Source organism: Setaria viridis, chromosome 2 (assembly GCF_005286985.2).
Source record: "Setaria viridis chromosome 2, Setaria_viridis_v4.0, whole genome shotgun sequence".
NCBI classification, from domain to species: domain Eukaryota; kingdom Viridiplantae; phylum Streptophyta; class Magnoliopsida; order Poales; family Poaceae; genus Setaria; species Setaria viridis.
The window spans coordinates 23,964,297-23,978,999 of record NC_048264.2 but is presented as its reverse complement, the minus strand read 5'-3'; the positions used below and the strand labels follow the sequence as shown (position 1 = coordinate 23,978,999).

Sequence of the window (14,703 nt, the reverse complement as noted above, 5' to 3'; positions counted from 1 at the left end):
AGAGAATTACAGCTTGTACAGGAATGAATCTTAAGAAAACTTTTAATTGACACTGGAAATGGTAATGGCATCATGAAAGCACAATTCCAGTTCTTACGTGTTTTAGCACCAGATAGCAGCTGGTGTGTACTAATGTATTTGTATGCTTCACTTTTTGAACTCTTGTAAGTGAATAGACTCTTTGAAATATTGGAAGATTTAGCCTTGCAATTAGGTGGCACATTTTATTTTTCTGTTGTGACAATACTTCTTTGCTCAATCTGGATTATAAAGTTCTTGGAACAATGTTAGCTATAAATCAATGCACAAAACCATCATCACGAAATATGCTTGTTCGATGTCGATACCTGGTTCGTTGTTTCTTGACTCTACACTAGTGTTGTATCAATGTTAACCATAGTGCTCATAGCTTTATCTTCTGTTGTATTGTTGGTTTTAGGGGTACTCTGCGCATTTAAAAAAAAAAGGCAGATAAGAGATTAGCAGCCATATATCTATTGTCAATCACATCCAATTATAGTTCTTCAGTCTCACAACCACTGTTCTGCGTTGATAGATTTTTTCTCTACAAGTGTTGTCCGAAAGAAAAATCCATTGATGGAGCACTTGTTATACACACGAAATCGATGATCTGGACCACGAGATAGAAAATATATCATATCATCTACTTTTCCCTCTACATGTAGGTTCCTGATCTGCACTCAAAATTATTTGGAAATTATGTTAGGAACTTATACAGTTGTTATGAATGTAATTGAATAGAAATATGACTCAATTTAGGCTCAAACCATGAAACAAATTGATCATTGTGCCTTTTTTCAACATTCGGTGTGTTGGTTTTCTTCAATTCCTCCATATGCTCACTGCGATAAAAAGCAAATATACATTAATGTTAATTCCTGGAGATTTAGACCAAGGAATTAGCATCGACATCATCCAATAAGATTGTTTCAAGCACAACTAAGGAGGCAGGTTATAAGGAATTAGGATCACCGGCCATGTAGTGTAAGTCACATTCAACATCCTGAATGGATTGAAGCCATCTGATGCAAGTCCCAACCTGACATTATGTGGATCCAATGCAAATTCATCCTTATACTTCTCATCCACGTGCTTCCATGCCTTCGAGTTAGCTGGGTGCCTCACTTTCCCATCTTGAACCAATTCTTCCTTATGCCAAGGCATATTCTTTGATGTGGTCTTGTTCATATATAATCGTTCACCTTTATTCCAAAAAAGGATTTTCCTTTATTGGTAGGACATTTCAAGCCTATCTCATTACTAGATACCTCAATAAAGCTTATCACCAAGATCCTAGCAGAAAGACTGCAGAAAGTTATTCTCAAGCTGATTCATAAAAACCAATATGGGTTTATAAAATCCAGATCCATCCAAGATTGTCTTGCTTGGGCTTTTGAGTATCTGCATATCTATAAGAATTCCAAGACAGAAGTGGTCATCATCAAATTGGACTTTGAGAAAGCATTTGATAGAATTGAGCATCAGGCAATATTGGACATTTTTAAACACAAGGGATTTAGGGAAAAGTGGATTGGTTGGATTAGGGACATTCTTAAAACAAGAACCTCATTTGTCATTCTTAATAGAGTCCCATGGAAGGTCTTTCATTATAAAAGAAGTGTCAGGTAAGGAGATCCCTTGTCACCCCTTCATTTTGTACTTGCTACAAACCTTCTTCAAACAGTTATCAACAATGCCAAAGATCAAGGACTGATCAATTTGCCAATTCCTGTAAGGGCTGGTATAGACTTTCCAGTTATCCAATATGTTGATGATACTTTACTCATAATGGAAGTCTATCCTAGGCAGTTATTGTCCCTCAAAGAACTGTTAAAGATATTTGTTGACTCCACTAGCCTGAGAGTTAATTATAGAAAATCTGTCATCGTGCCCCTCAACATTTCTGATGAAAAATTGGATTCACTTTCCAGGACTTTTGGTTGCCTCAAAGGCTCACTTCCCTTCACCTATTTGGGCCTTCCTCTTGGAACAACAAAACCAAACATTGAAGACTTTCTACCCCTACTACAAGAACTAAAAGAAGATTAAGCTGTACATCTTCCTTTCTCTCACAAGGAGGAAAGCTAGAAATGGTCAACTCGGTTCTTTCTTCCTCAGTAGTTTTTTACACCTCGACTTTGAAGCTTCATAAAGGGGTTATTCGGTAATTAGACAAATACAGAAAGCACTATCTCTAAAGAGGTTCGGACTTGAACTCCAAGGAACCATCAAAAGCAGCATGGCCATTGGTCTATCTGCCCAAGTCAGAAGGAGGTTTAGGGGTTATTAATCTGGCTGTTCACAATGATGCCCTCTTACTCAAGTTCCTCCATAAATTCTTTTCCAAAGCTGACATACGATGGGTTCATGTTATGTGGGAGAATTACTACAACAATAATTGGTTGCCAGAGCAATTCAGAAAAGGCTCTTTCTGGTGGAGGGACATAGTTAAGCTACTTGACACATTTAAAGGAATTGCATCTGTAATTGTCTCATATGGCTCCTCTGTCCTGTTTTGGTCTGACTTCTAGAATGGGTTTGTCCCCTCTGTGGCATACCTAGAACTCTTCTCTTTTGCCAAGGACAAGTTCATCACAATCAAAGCAGCTTTAAGCAGAACAACATTCATTCAAAACATCCATCTCCCTATCTCCTCACAAGCACACCAACAGTTTCAAGTTCTACAAGACAGAATTCAAAATTCATCCTCGGCTGACGGAAATGATCAGTGGTCCTACATTAATGTAACACTGCTTATGACACATCCAAAGCATACAAGATGATTATTGGGCACAAGGTAGTCCATCCAGCTTTCAGACGGATTTGGAGATCCAAATGCTAAATGAAACACGAGATCTTCTTCCGGCTACTAATTCAAGATAGGTTGAGCACTATGGATCTGCTCAAATGCAAAATCATGATCATTGATTCATACACATGTGAACTATGCATCCTACAAAAGCTGGAAACAGTAGCTCATCTTTTTACCTGGTGTAACTTCACCAAAGCTTGTTGGGCGTTGTCTCAGTTCCCACCACAATATCTCTCTTGCAGATATTTAATCACATCAAAGTAAGGTTGGACGTGCCATTCTTCATGGAGATCATTATTTTGATGTTATGGAGCATTTGGATGACTAGAAATGATTGGCTTTTCAACAATGTTGACCCATCGGTTAAAGCCTACAAGAGGAAGTTCATGTTTGAATTCTCCTTGTTATTGCATAGAGCTAAATCAAGCTTGATCCCTGCCAGGATTGCCCGGCTTCGATCACTATAGTTCTTCTGTAGCCGTGTCTACTATCTGCTCCTCTTTTTTTCTTTTCTCTGCTATGTTCATTTTAGTAGCTGATGTTCTCTTAGTTGCCTTTGCTTCTCCTTTTTCTTTTTATCTGTACTTGTACTCAACCTTTATTTCTAATATATATTCAGTAGAGGTTTGCCCCTCCTGTTCATTCAAAAAAATTGTTTATTTTTTTACATGCTAAAGTTAGGTGGCTCCTCGAATTCCCAGTAAAGTGTGTCTGGTGCACCATCGCCGCTGCCACCGTAGTCATATTTGGGCCATTGTGCATTGCCATAGCCGTAGGTGCCCTTGGTCTCGAAGAGCTAGCCATGCGTGGTTGAACTCCACCGGCTTCTTTCTACAACTAGTGGTCAACTGAGGTCTGAAATGACATCATTCTATAAGGTAGAGGGTAGAGGCAAATGTGTCAGTTCAATTGAGTTGGAAAAGGAAGAGAAAAGGGGAAAAGAAGGAAAATGAGAAGAAACACCTTGAGAAAAGAATTCTGTTAAATTTAAAAAGGCTCGCAAATTGGATGTCAAATAGGAGGCTTACAGTTAATACCCAAATTCTAAAATCTCTTCCAGGCACTTAAGGCCCAACATCGTTAGAGGATTACCAAGATTACTTGCACACAACATCGTTAGAGGATTACCAAGATTACTTGCTCGGTGAAATTGTACTTCCGGGCGGCTCAACTGGAGTCGCGTGCACCTCAAGGAAGAGACCAGATTGGCTTGTGAGAGGCTCTGCGGCTTGTCCTCCTCCGCCACCCCACGCCTCGTTCCTGCCCTCTGAACTGTCAATTCTGTAAAGCTATGGCTCAATGCTGGAGTTAAACTTGGGAACTTGGAGGAGCCACCACCTCTGGAAAGGTGCGCCGGTGGTTGTGTAGTTGCATGCTTATACTTGGTTAGGTGGGTGCATGAGTTTTTCTATTTTTTATCACTAGTTATATGTTAACGAGATGGGAGTGGTAGAAAACAATAACATTTCTAAAGTTCAAAATTTTATTGTATTTTGATACAAATTTTTTTAAGAAACAATTTCTATAACGGGTACAATAAATCCATCTTTTCTATACACCTTATAACCGAATTTTAGAGCTATAAATACTTGGCGGGGTAGGGGTGCGGGTTATCACTTCCATAAGGGGGAAAAAAAAGAAAGAAGAAAACCCAGTTCACCCGTTGGCTTCCTCATCCGGCCCATCGAACCGCAAACCCTAACCTCCCAATCGCCGCCAGTCTCCGGCGGAGAGCGAATGGTACACCGCCGCCGCCCCTTTTCTCCCTCGCTCGCGATGCAGATGCCGTGGCTGTTGGAAATGCGGCCGCCCTGACCAATCCTCCATCGGTTCTTGCAGATGGCGAGGGGCCGCCGCGGCCCGGGCGGACCGGGGAGGTACGCCGGCGGGCAGCGGGGCGACGAGCGACCGTACCGCCACGGCGCACGCGTCGATGAAGTCCCGTGCACCACGCCACCGCGGCGGGCATCGGGCTGGGGCGTGGCGCCGCCGTCGCGGCACCTGTGGGTGGGCGGCCTGGCGCCCGGCGTCACGGCGTCCGACCTGTCGGAGCTGTTCCTCCGGTGTGGCGACGTCGAGGGCATCGCCCGCGACCCGGGGCGCAACTTCGCGTTCGTGAGCTTCCGGCGGGAAGGGGACGCCGTGGCCGCGGTGCGGGGGCTGCAGGGGGCCCGCCTCGCCGGGGCGCCCGTTAGGATCGAGTTTTCCAAGGGGGTTAGTGTTGAACATTCTCTGTTCATAATCATATGCGTTTGCTTTTTGGCCTCCAAAATATCATCGGTGCGGTGTTCTTTTCTTCATGTGTGCCATAATGAACCTCGAAACAAGATTGACTAAGTTTCTGAGACAAGCTGAGCACTAATGGCTAAATTTAGGATTCGCAGCTTGCCACAGGGGCAAACCAGTCCAAAACGGGCATATCTGTAAAAATGTGCAGGAACAGCTGAGTAAAAGTCCGGTAACTACTTGGCTAGTGGAGAATCTTTCTATTGTTCATCTGCTTAAAGTCCTACCGGTGTAGGATTTATATAGACAGAACCATTGCACACAGGTTTCACTGAAGCGAAATAGTTCACGCCCAGAGTGAATACATCAGAAACCCTTAGTTATAACTTATAACTCAATTTTCATCCAAAGGGCAAAAGATAACATCTCACATGACTAATTATCACCACTTGGCTCACCTTGCCATCCTACTCCGAATCAAGAACACTAGAAAGTACCTGTTTGAGAGTGATGAATATGCGTCTCATGTCAATAGTTCAGCAATATGATGAGGCATTGAGTAATGAACGGAGCTCGAATAGACAGTTCTTAGATGATTAGATGTGGTGCACCCTTACTGTTTGAAGATCCAATGTGATGCATCCTTGTTATAAGATCAGATGCAGGGCAACCTTATTATAGAATCAGATGCAGTGCATCCTCTCTTGAAAAATCCTATTTTCAGTTGATGATAATGTATTTAGATGTTTAATATATAGTGCATCTAATGCTGAACAACCAGGGAAAGCTGAATGCATATGAAAACTACCAGGGTGTTTTTTTTTTCCGCAAAAGTGAGAAGATATGGCATTGCATATGAATTATGATGCATCAGAGAGATCTTGCTTCAAGTGCAATGTGACAATATCATTGACATGGCATGCTAAATTTCCTCGGCACAAAGTACCCTTTCTCAATGCTTGGTACTGTGAAGCTTTCTCAAATGAACCATGCCAGCCACAGAGATAATGCACAGCTTGAAATTAAGTTCCATGGGGCTGAAGTCATGTTACTTGGAAAGCAGTACCTGTTTTTACTGGGTTAAATATGGATCGAATTCAAGCTATATTGATGTGAACTTCGTTACACTTAATCAATGCAGGCCTCGCTTAGCTAACAAGCATGCGTTAAGAACTGTTGCTTTATTTGAACCTTTTACTTATAACTTACAATATGACCAAATGGTTGCCTTCTGTACAAGTGGGACCTATATTTTGAATGGTAATGCAATGGTTTTAAGTAATGTTCAAAAGACTCAAGCATCATATATTCATATGTTAACATATATTTTCTCTTTTGCCTGTAAAGCCTTATATGTAATTTTGATTTGTTTGCTACTTCTAATCATGCCAACTCTCTCACTTACAAATAAGAAGTTACCTTTTATTATGTGTACTAAAGTATTGAAAAACAATGGGGAACAGCAGAAATCTCTTGAATCGACTTGTTTGCAACTACCTAAAGGAAGATGATTGACCTGAAGTGTCATGTGTGAACAGACGTTTACATCATCAACTAGTGATGGATCCAGTTGTGTTTTAGAAATTAGCTGCATAAAATAGAATAGTTTCCTTTCTGCCCCATGGTTTTATTGTAGCTAGCTAGTATGACTTATTCTCAGTCAGTTTGGAAATGTAATCACAAAAGTTGGGTGACTCATTGAAGTACAATGGTCTAGATAATATCCTGATTAAAAGGAAATTACCATATCCGCACTGTAGCCTGATTGATTGTTGATGGACTGGTGTAGCGGTATTGCTGAACTGTTTACTTGATGACATGGTAAGCCGGTCGTGGTATGATTAAAAGGATAAATTGAACCTTCTGCAAATGCATGCAGGAATACTTTCTAAAACTACACATCCTGCTTATTTGATCCATTGACTCAAAGGAACCAGGAGCCAGATGACTAATTTGTTATCTTGGAATTAGGGTGTAGCAATATTTGCAAGACTCCTTTGCCATTTTAATTTCGTCAGAGTAATGGGGACAACTAATGGACACAAAAACACAGCGAAGAAGTAGAAAAATATGGTTAAGTGCCATTTTGATTCCTAAGCAGAGCACCTTTGGTTGAACTTTGCTAACGGACAGCCAGAGTAGCTATAGTAGCAAACCTGAAGGAGTAAAGAAGCATCTGAGCTTATAGCCTTTAATTTCCTTTAGTATACGCAGCACTTATTTTACATTGATGGAAACTGATATGGCAGTTAGACATTTCCCTAACTTACTGATATGGTTCTAAGGCTACATTTGTATTGAAGCAATCTTAAAAAGGAAAGACAGTTGATCCATAATATTGAGCACAACTTTATGGTTTTTTACATCCTGTTTGGAACTTTCCTATGTCAAGAAAATTAAGTAAAATCAGGTGGGAAATTGATAACTTTAACTGGTTGCCAGGGCCTGCATCCATACCATATCATTCTGTACCTTCCTTCCTTTTAAACGATTCATTATTTCACCTGACAAATCCCTTCCATATCAGCATCTAAAATTCTAGATGATACGGACATGACACCTTCCAGAAGTACTAGTATATGCAGGCTTTAGCTGTATAACAAGAATTGACACACAAGCAATGCTACTACAAGCCTAGTTTGGACAGTGGTATCCCAAAAATTTTGACATTGTCAAGGGGAAGCAAATGGTTGGGCATCAAGTGTTACTGTATAAAGTTGTTTGGCCTTTGGTTTCCATCATGGTGCATTTGCAATATAGTTCTTGCTTTTTCTTTGTGCATCTTTGGTGGGTTATAAAATGGTGCGGAACTGGGAATATGATTATTTCTCTCAGATGGTTCACTGTTTTTCAAGTCAACCTAACCATTTGGATGTTACCTTGAAACTTAAGCTTAGACAGCTGAGTTTGTACTTCTTCGCTGTGAAGGATGTGCGTCTCACGAGTTCAAATCTATAGTCTCCTGTGAATTGGTTGCATATACTATCACTAGAGTCCTGTGAGCAAAGAACATGACCCTATTGATCCAAGATGCAAGATATTCCTTTTGCTACTTTTTTCCTAATACAGGAATTACATGGTTTAGGCCAGGATGCATGTGGGGTTATTGGGTTGGAGCTTTGTTCCTCATCACAATTTTATAGACTAGCAGCCTGAGGAATTTGTGTCGTTCTATGGGTGAATGTCATTTTCTAGCAGTACTATGGAGCTAAGAATTATACTGTTGTAGCTAATGGAGCTGTCTTCACTGACATGAAGGGTGTACCTGATTTGTTTAAGTTCATTTTTCTCTGATCAGGGGTTCAGGAGTAAACAATATATAGTTTAACTTGTCTACCATGCTTTAATCTTGTATCTTATTCTACACCAACTTGCTTCAGACTAAAAAGCGTTGTTGTTGGTGCTTTACCGTATCTCAGGATCTTTTATTATCTTTCTTTTACACTGTTGCGCACATCAAGTGTTACCAGGTTACCTGAAGTATTTGAATTTACAGGATAAGGCTTCAGGTAGCTCAATGGATGACAGATATACACAGTATGTTGATGAGCGTCATTCTATTGAACGTGGAAGAAAACGGCAATCAAGTCCTGAAAACTCAATAGATAAATCTAAAAGAAATAGGTCTACAGAACCTAGTGAGGTGTTATGGATAGGTTTTCCTCCTGGATTAAAGGCAGATGAGGCACTTCTGTGGGAAGCCTTTTCACCTTTTGGGGAGGTTCTCAGGGTAACAACATTCTCAGGCCGTACATATGCATTTGTCCAGTACACTAGTATTGCAGCAGCCTGCAGAGCAAAAGAAGCACTTCAGGGAAAGCTTTTCAATAATCCTCGAGTAAGCATATGCTTTTCTCGAAGTGAAGGTGCTGCACCGGAAGTTGGGAAAAGATCATTTGTTGCCCCATATTCCCCCCAACCTAGTGCTCAGCCTGTCTTCAGAGACCAAGACTTTGAAGCCTTTCCTACAACTAGACCTTTTGATAGCCCTCCGAGGGATTTCCGCATGGCATCACCACATTTTGGCCTAAATAGGTTATCAAGAGATTCAGATGATATGGGATTCCACAGGGATGGTTATTTTCAACATGAAGCTGGAGCAGAGCTTGGCCGTGTCTCTAATATCAAGCCTTTTAGAATACGGGAGCTTGGTCCAGAAAGAAGGATGCCTGAGGAATTGTATGAGCCCCATAGGCGAAGCCCTACTGCTAGGAGTGATGCGCCATGGCGCAACATTCCTTTTGAGAGACCTCGGAGACCCTTACCATTGGAAGATTCTTGGGATGTTGAAGACAATTCATACCTTATTTCAAAAGAGCTGAGGGGTTCTCAGGTGCATGATACGGAACTTCCTGAATATCCTTTCTCTGAATTTGATCGAGGAAAAGTTCTCCCTGACTACCCAAGGAGGCCCCATCATGATTTGCCAGAAGATGATTTACGCTCTAGAACCTATCCATTCACTCCTATGCATAGTAGACATCACACTGATCCTTTAAAGAATCTAACTCCACTTGTAAATAAACATGAACCATGGCATGCTCAAGAAAGTTTTGCTAGGCATTTAGGAGAAATGGATAGATTGACGCCAGAACATCATGAACCTGCTCTTAAGGAGGAATGGAAATGGAATGGTATAATAGCAAAGGGAGGCACCCTGATCTGCCGAGCTCGATGCTTCCCTGTTGGGAAGGTCCTTGACTTCATGCTGTAAGTTTGCACTCTTATGTTCCTTTCGTTTCCATGTTTTCTATTAGCTACAGTTTACTACACAACTACAGCAGGGAATATTAGCAAGCACTTAAGATTTCCTTCATGAGTGGGTGACTCTTTAGTTTTTATAGTAGAGCCATTATTCTTTAGACTCCATTACTGCATGCTTTGTTATGTTGCCCATAGTGTGATAACTGGGATATCTATTCTTCATATTGGTATCATTCTACATTTGAGCATCTTTAGTTCAAACATTTGAGTGTTGATGTTTTTTTTGTTAATTTTTGTACTTTTCAGGCCTGAGTTTCTGGATTGCACTGCTAGGACAAGTCTAGATATGCTTTCTAAGCACTACTATCAAGCTGCTGGCAGCTGGGTGGTATTTTTTGTTCCGGAAAATGATGCGGACATGGCAGCTTATAATGATTTCATGAGTTACCTTGGTGATAAACAGCGTGCAGCAGTTTGTAAGCTTGGAGAGAGGAGCACCTTGTTTCTTGTTCCACCTTCAGATTTCTCTGAGCAAGTACTGAGAGTGCCTGGAAAAGTCAGCATATCTGGAGTCATTCTGAGGTTTCAGCAGTCAAATCCAGATTATAGCTCGCCAAATCGCAAATCGTTGGAGAGAATTCACCCATCTTCTGCAAGTAATCTTAACGCTGATGTAAGCAGTCGTGAAGATCTGAATGCCTTGAGAAGACTCAACCAACCAGATAGCAGGACATTCCCACAGGGTCCAGATTATGTCCGCTCATCAGGTGGAAGCTATACCCTAGCAAGTGCAGATATTATTTCACCTTACAAGCCAGAGAGTCCTCCATATGTTGTCTCTCAATTATCGCATGATTGGCCACCAGCTGACCCCCACATGGGTATAGCACAAGACAAACATCAGCAACTTCCAAACATGTTGCCCTCAGGATGGTCAAATAGCATGAATGATCCAAATCCAGGTTCTGGTAACTTCAGTTCTTTGTCCCAGAGTGCAATCTCACATGCTCTAAATAACAGGATACAGGAGCCATACTCATTTGCTACTCAAGGAGTACCAAAAGAGGCAGCATCAGGGTATGCACCAGGTGAAGTATCCAGCAGCATGTCCTGGCCTTCCATGCAACCGAACTCACAGCAGGTAGCTAGACCTGATCAACCTACTATTCCAGTATCACTGCCACCAGATCAACTTGCGCAGCTGGCTGCCCTTCTTGCACAACAAAACCAACCTGGAAAAGTTGGTTTTCCCATGGACAGCTCAAACAACCAATCTGGATTCATACAGAATTCCAATCCTCATGGACATGCTACAATGATACGAGGCAACTCTGGTTCCTTCCCTATCCAGAACTCCATGCCACCTCTTCCACCATCTACGCCACAGTTACCTGGTCATGTGCCACCAATACAAGGCGCGCTACCTGTGCATCCAGCCAGTGCTCCTATAATTTCTAACACCACTTTGCCTATACCACCCATGCATGCTTTGGTGAACCCAGCTCATTCTTCCATGCCATTGAGACCCTTCGTTCCTCCACTTCCTGAAGGTCCTCCGCCCTTTCAGCAGAACACATCCAGTGCTTCCACATTACAACCTTTAGCTCCTTCTCGCCAACAGCCTAGCCAACAACTGTCTACTCAGGAAGACGGTGATGGAGATCCTCAAAAGCGCCTTCAAGCAACATTGCAGTTGGCAGCAACCCTGCTTAAGCAGATTCAAAATCAATCAAATCCTGGTGCCCAGAAATAGATGCAAGGTAACACAAAATGTATTTCAACTCTTGCTTTTAATTTGCACACAGAATTTGTATTGATTCATATTTGAACAATGTATTTGAGCAATGTTATTGCTGCAGGATCTATTACTTCAGTTACTCAAAGTTTTGCTCTATCTTTATTTCTGGGGTCTTGTCGGTATGAATATATCTTACCTGCCTGCTAGAAAAAAGAAAATCCTTTGGAATCTGTTATTTCACGTACAGATTGTAAGAAAACTTGAATTAGTTCTAGGAGAAGTATGTAATCTGAATCTCAATCAAGATATATGAGATGTTATTGCCTTATCAGTTATCATTATTCAGAGATCACATGTTAGTTTTGAAGCAAAATGCCTCACACTGTATACCCCCAAAAAATAGATATAACTTACATTCTCTCATGGTCTGGATCCTGAACCTGGCCTTCAGCTAAGGAGAGAGAGAGGGAGAGGGTGTAGAGAGTTACCTAATTGTAAGCTAACGGGCCCTTAGATTTCATTATATTTATCCACAGGCTACTGCTCGCTTTTCAGGAGTTAGCAATCATGACCAGTTGAATTACATTTTATGGCAGGTTATTTGTTCTGTGAATCCGGAAGGAATCTTACGGTGCCAGTCCTTTTTGTTCTAAGGAGCCTGAAACTGATGATGACATGCTTTCCTGCAGTTCTATGCCATCGCCTCCTGTGGCGTGAATGTGTATTCCTGTAACCTATTAGGCATTAGCTGCTGTCTGAACTGCTCTTTGCCTGGTACAAATGGTCGAGCCTGATGTCTGGATTTTGTCATTTCCTTTCTTGAGCGCATCTTTCTATGGCATATACTGGTTTAGAAAGGTTCACTAATTGGTGTTTTGGTTCCAGATGTTGTGATGGCATGGCTTCCATGAGTAACATAGTAATCCAGCTTCATATCGATGCTCATTCCTACTTAGGGATTTATGCTGCCTTATCATCAGGTGTTGCATCGTTTGTTGTTTGCTTTGGCCTCTTACTCCTAGAGTGATATGGAATAACTAGGACTTGCGATGCCGTTTACTGCTACATTCATCCCTGAGTTGCTGAGGTAATGTGTTAAATTTCTCTAAAACTTATTTGAAATTTGCGACCAGGGCTTTGGTTCTGGTATCGGAAAGCTTGGTAGTATCTTGCTGGGATGAATGGACATCATGCTGCAGATATATTGTTTACATACCAAATTACCAATCCATGGCATTCAGGCTGGTGGTAGTTTTCAAGGTGATAAATGTGATACCATGTCTAACAGTCATACTCATAGGTCCTCTTTTATTTTATGCATGTCTGTTACAAGATAGCTCCATGTTCCTTTGACACTGCTTTAAGCATGGCAAGGATGGGAACAGCTTTGCAGCTCCTGCCGATTACTGGAACTGTTTGATGCTAGAGAACATGCATGCTCTTTGAATCCGTATGCCTGTTCTGACTTCTGAGACGCCGATGCTTCATGTTTGAGATTCAGAGCAGGCCCTTTGAGTTTTTATTTATTAGTCCTCACTCAGCTTTAACCTTTTGGGTCATTGGGTGGGCTGTGCCGTGCATCATGGCGGCACTTGTTTCAGTGCACCAGCAGCTTTTTTGTCATGGGTGGTCTGTCTGCTAAAGCACACAACATAGGCGGCTGTTATCATCAGTGATGGCCTGCTAAAAGTTTGCATGGAGCAGAGAGGGTATGATGGCGTTGCATTTGCAGCAGGATTATTCCCCTGGTCTCGTATCACCTACGAAGAATGATGGCCTCTCTTCCTGCTAGTACGTGTTAGCTGCCTGCCTCGCTTTGTTGGGGCCGAGGAGGGACACTTCTGTACGGATGATCCAGGTGCTGTACAAAGATGTTTGTCTGCTCCTTTTCTTTTTTATTAATTTATTAGATCTAGCTAGTGTTTGAACTTGAGGGTTTTTCTTTTCTTTTTCAATTTAGATCCAGCTAGTGTTTGAAGTTTGAACTTGAGGTTTGAATTAGGATCTTGCAGATGCTTCCTGCCCCTGAACAGGAAACGGTGTCATCTATTTCCCTCGTATGCCTTGGCTGTCAAGCTCACGCGCTAACTGCTCCATACCATCTTTTTCGTCTCCCTTTAACTTTGAGCCTTATGGCTCCTTGCCTGTCCTGCTGCTACAAGACTTCGTATTGTGCTTGAGCGGAGGCCGATCGTGGATTTTTCCCAACCGTGCGCCGAGGGCAGCAACGTTTTTGGAGCCTTTTGTTTGTATCCCAGCGCGCCAAGCGATAAGTACCTTCTTTTTTTTTCCTTGAACAAACACAGCGACAGCCAATTTTTTTGGAGCAAAGCTTGAGGTCTTGGATGCACCTAAACTCCAAAAACAGAAGACCTATGCTCCAATGGGTGTTGTCAGCTGTGATATGCTACTATGGAGCCATCGGCTATTGCTGGTTTTCCGGAAAATTGGGCGGCAGCATGGACAGTGACATCGGATCCTCCATGCAAAGTGACTCTTACCTTTAGCCTTTAAATGCGTCATGATTAAATATGTGATGAGTGCACACAAATCCAGAGTTAGAGAGGGGGGGAAGTGCTCCTCCTGTTTTTCTTTTGACAATCTTATGGTACCGTGGTTGCTTAGGGGTGTTTGAATATTAGGTGCTAAATTTTAGCAGTGTCATATCGAATATTAATTAGAAGGACTAAACATGAGCTAATTATAAAACTAATTGCAGAACCCTGTGCTAATTCGCGAGATGAATCTATTAAGCCTAATTAATCCATCATTAACAAATGGTTACTATAGCACCACATTATCAAATCATGGACAGGCTTAATAGATTCGTCTCGCGAATTAGACTCCATCTGTGCAATTAGTTTTGTAATTAGCCTATGTTTAGCATTCACATATCCGATGTGATAGGTACTAAACTTTAGCAGGGAGTATCCAAACGGGACCTATTTCTACACTTTGTAGGACTAGGGAGTTTAATTGGTAGGTTTCTTTGGTCTCACCAAATTAATTATAACCCAAATTTTAACGTGCAATTTGATCACTCTCAATTAAAAGTTGTCGGAACAATAATAGTGACTAAAGTTGAAATTGTTCTTGCAGCACAGCCCATCGATGATGATGTAATGTGTGGTTATATATATCTAATACTCCCCCAGTCACAAATTGACGTATTGGCATCAGGTTTTTTATAACATATTTGCAA

The 14,703-nt window shown here is 41.6% G+C and overlaps 1 protein-coding gene across 2 annotated transcripts; it reads left to right on the top strand.

Moving 5' to 3' along the window:
- The first annotated feature begins 4,439 nt into the window (after nucleotides 1-4,439).
- Nucleotides 4,440-12,438, top strand: LOC117843594 (uncharacterized). 2 transcript variants are annotated; one of them, XR_004637770.2, is made up of 6 exons: nucleotides 4,440-4,573; nucleotides 4,673-5,047; nucleotides 8,556-9,769; nucleotides 10,070-11,523; nucleotides 11,623-11,680; nucleotides 12,098-12,438. XR_004637770.2 is itself a non-coding variant. In XM_034724242.2 (5 exons), exons 1-4 carry the CDS (start codon nucleotides 4,571-4,573, stop codon nucleotides 11,514-11,516), a joined length of 3,039 nt encoding a protein of 1,012 aa, XP_034580133.1. In that variant the 5' UTR covers nucleotides 4,440-4,570; the 3' UTR covers nucleotides 11,517-11,523; nucleotides 12,098-12,438. The 2 variants fall into 2 exon arrangements, 1 of the variants encoding a protein (XP_034580133.1); XM_034724242.2 differs by lacking the exon at nucleotides 11,623-11,680.
- The last annotated feature ends 2,265 nt before the right edge of the window (nucleotides 12,439-14,703 follow it).

Coding starts and splice junctions, on each gene's coding strand:
- LOC117843594 (XM_034724242.2), top strand. Junction 5,048..8,555: donor GGATCGAGTTTTCCAAGGGG/GTTAGTGTTGAA, acceptor TTGAATTTACAG/GATAAGGCTTCAGGTAGCTC. Junction 9,770..10,069: donor AAGGTCCTTGACTTCATGCT/GTAAGTTTGCAC, acceptor TGTACTTTTCAG/GCCTGAGTTTCTGGATTGCA.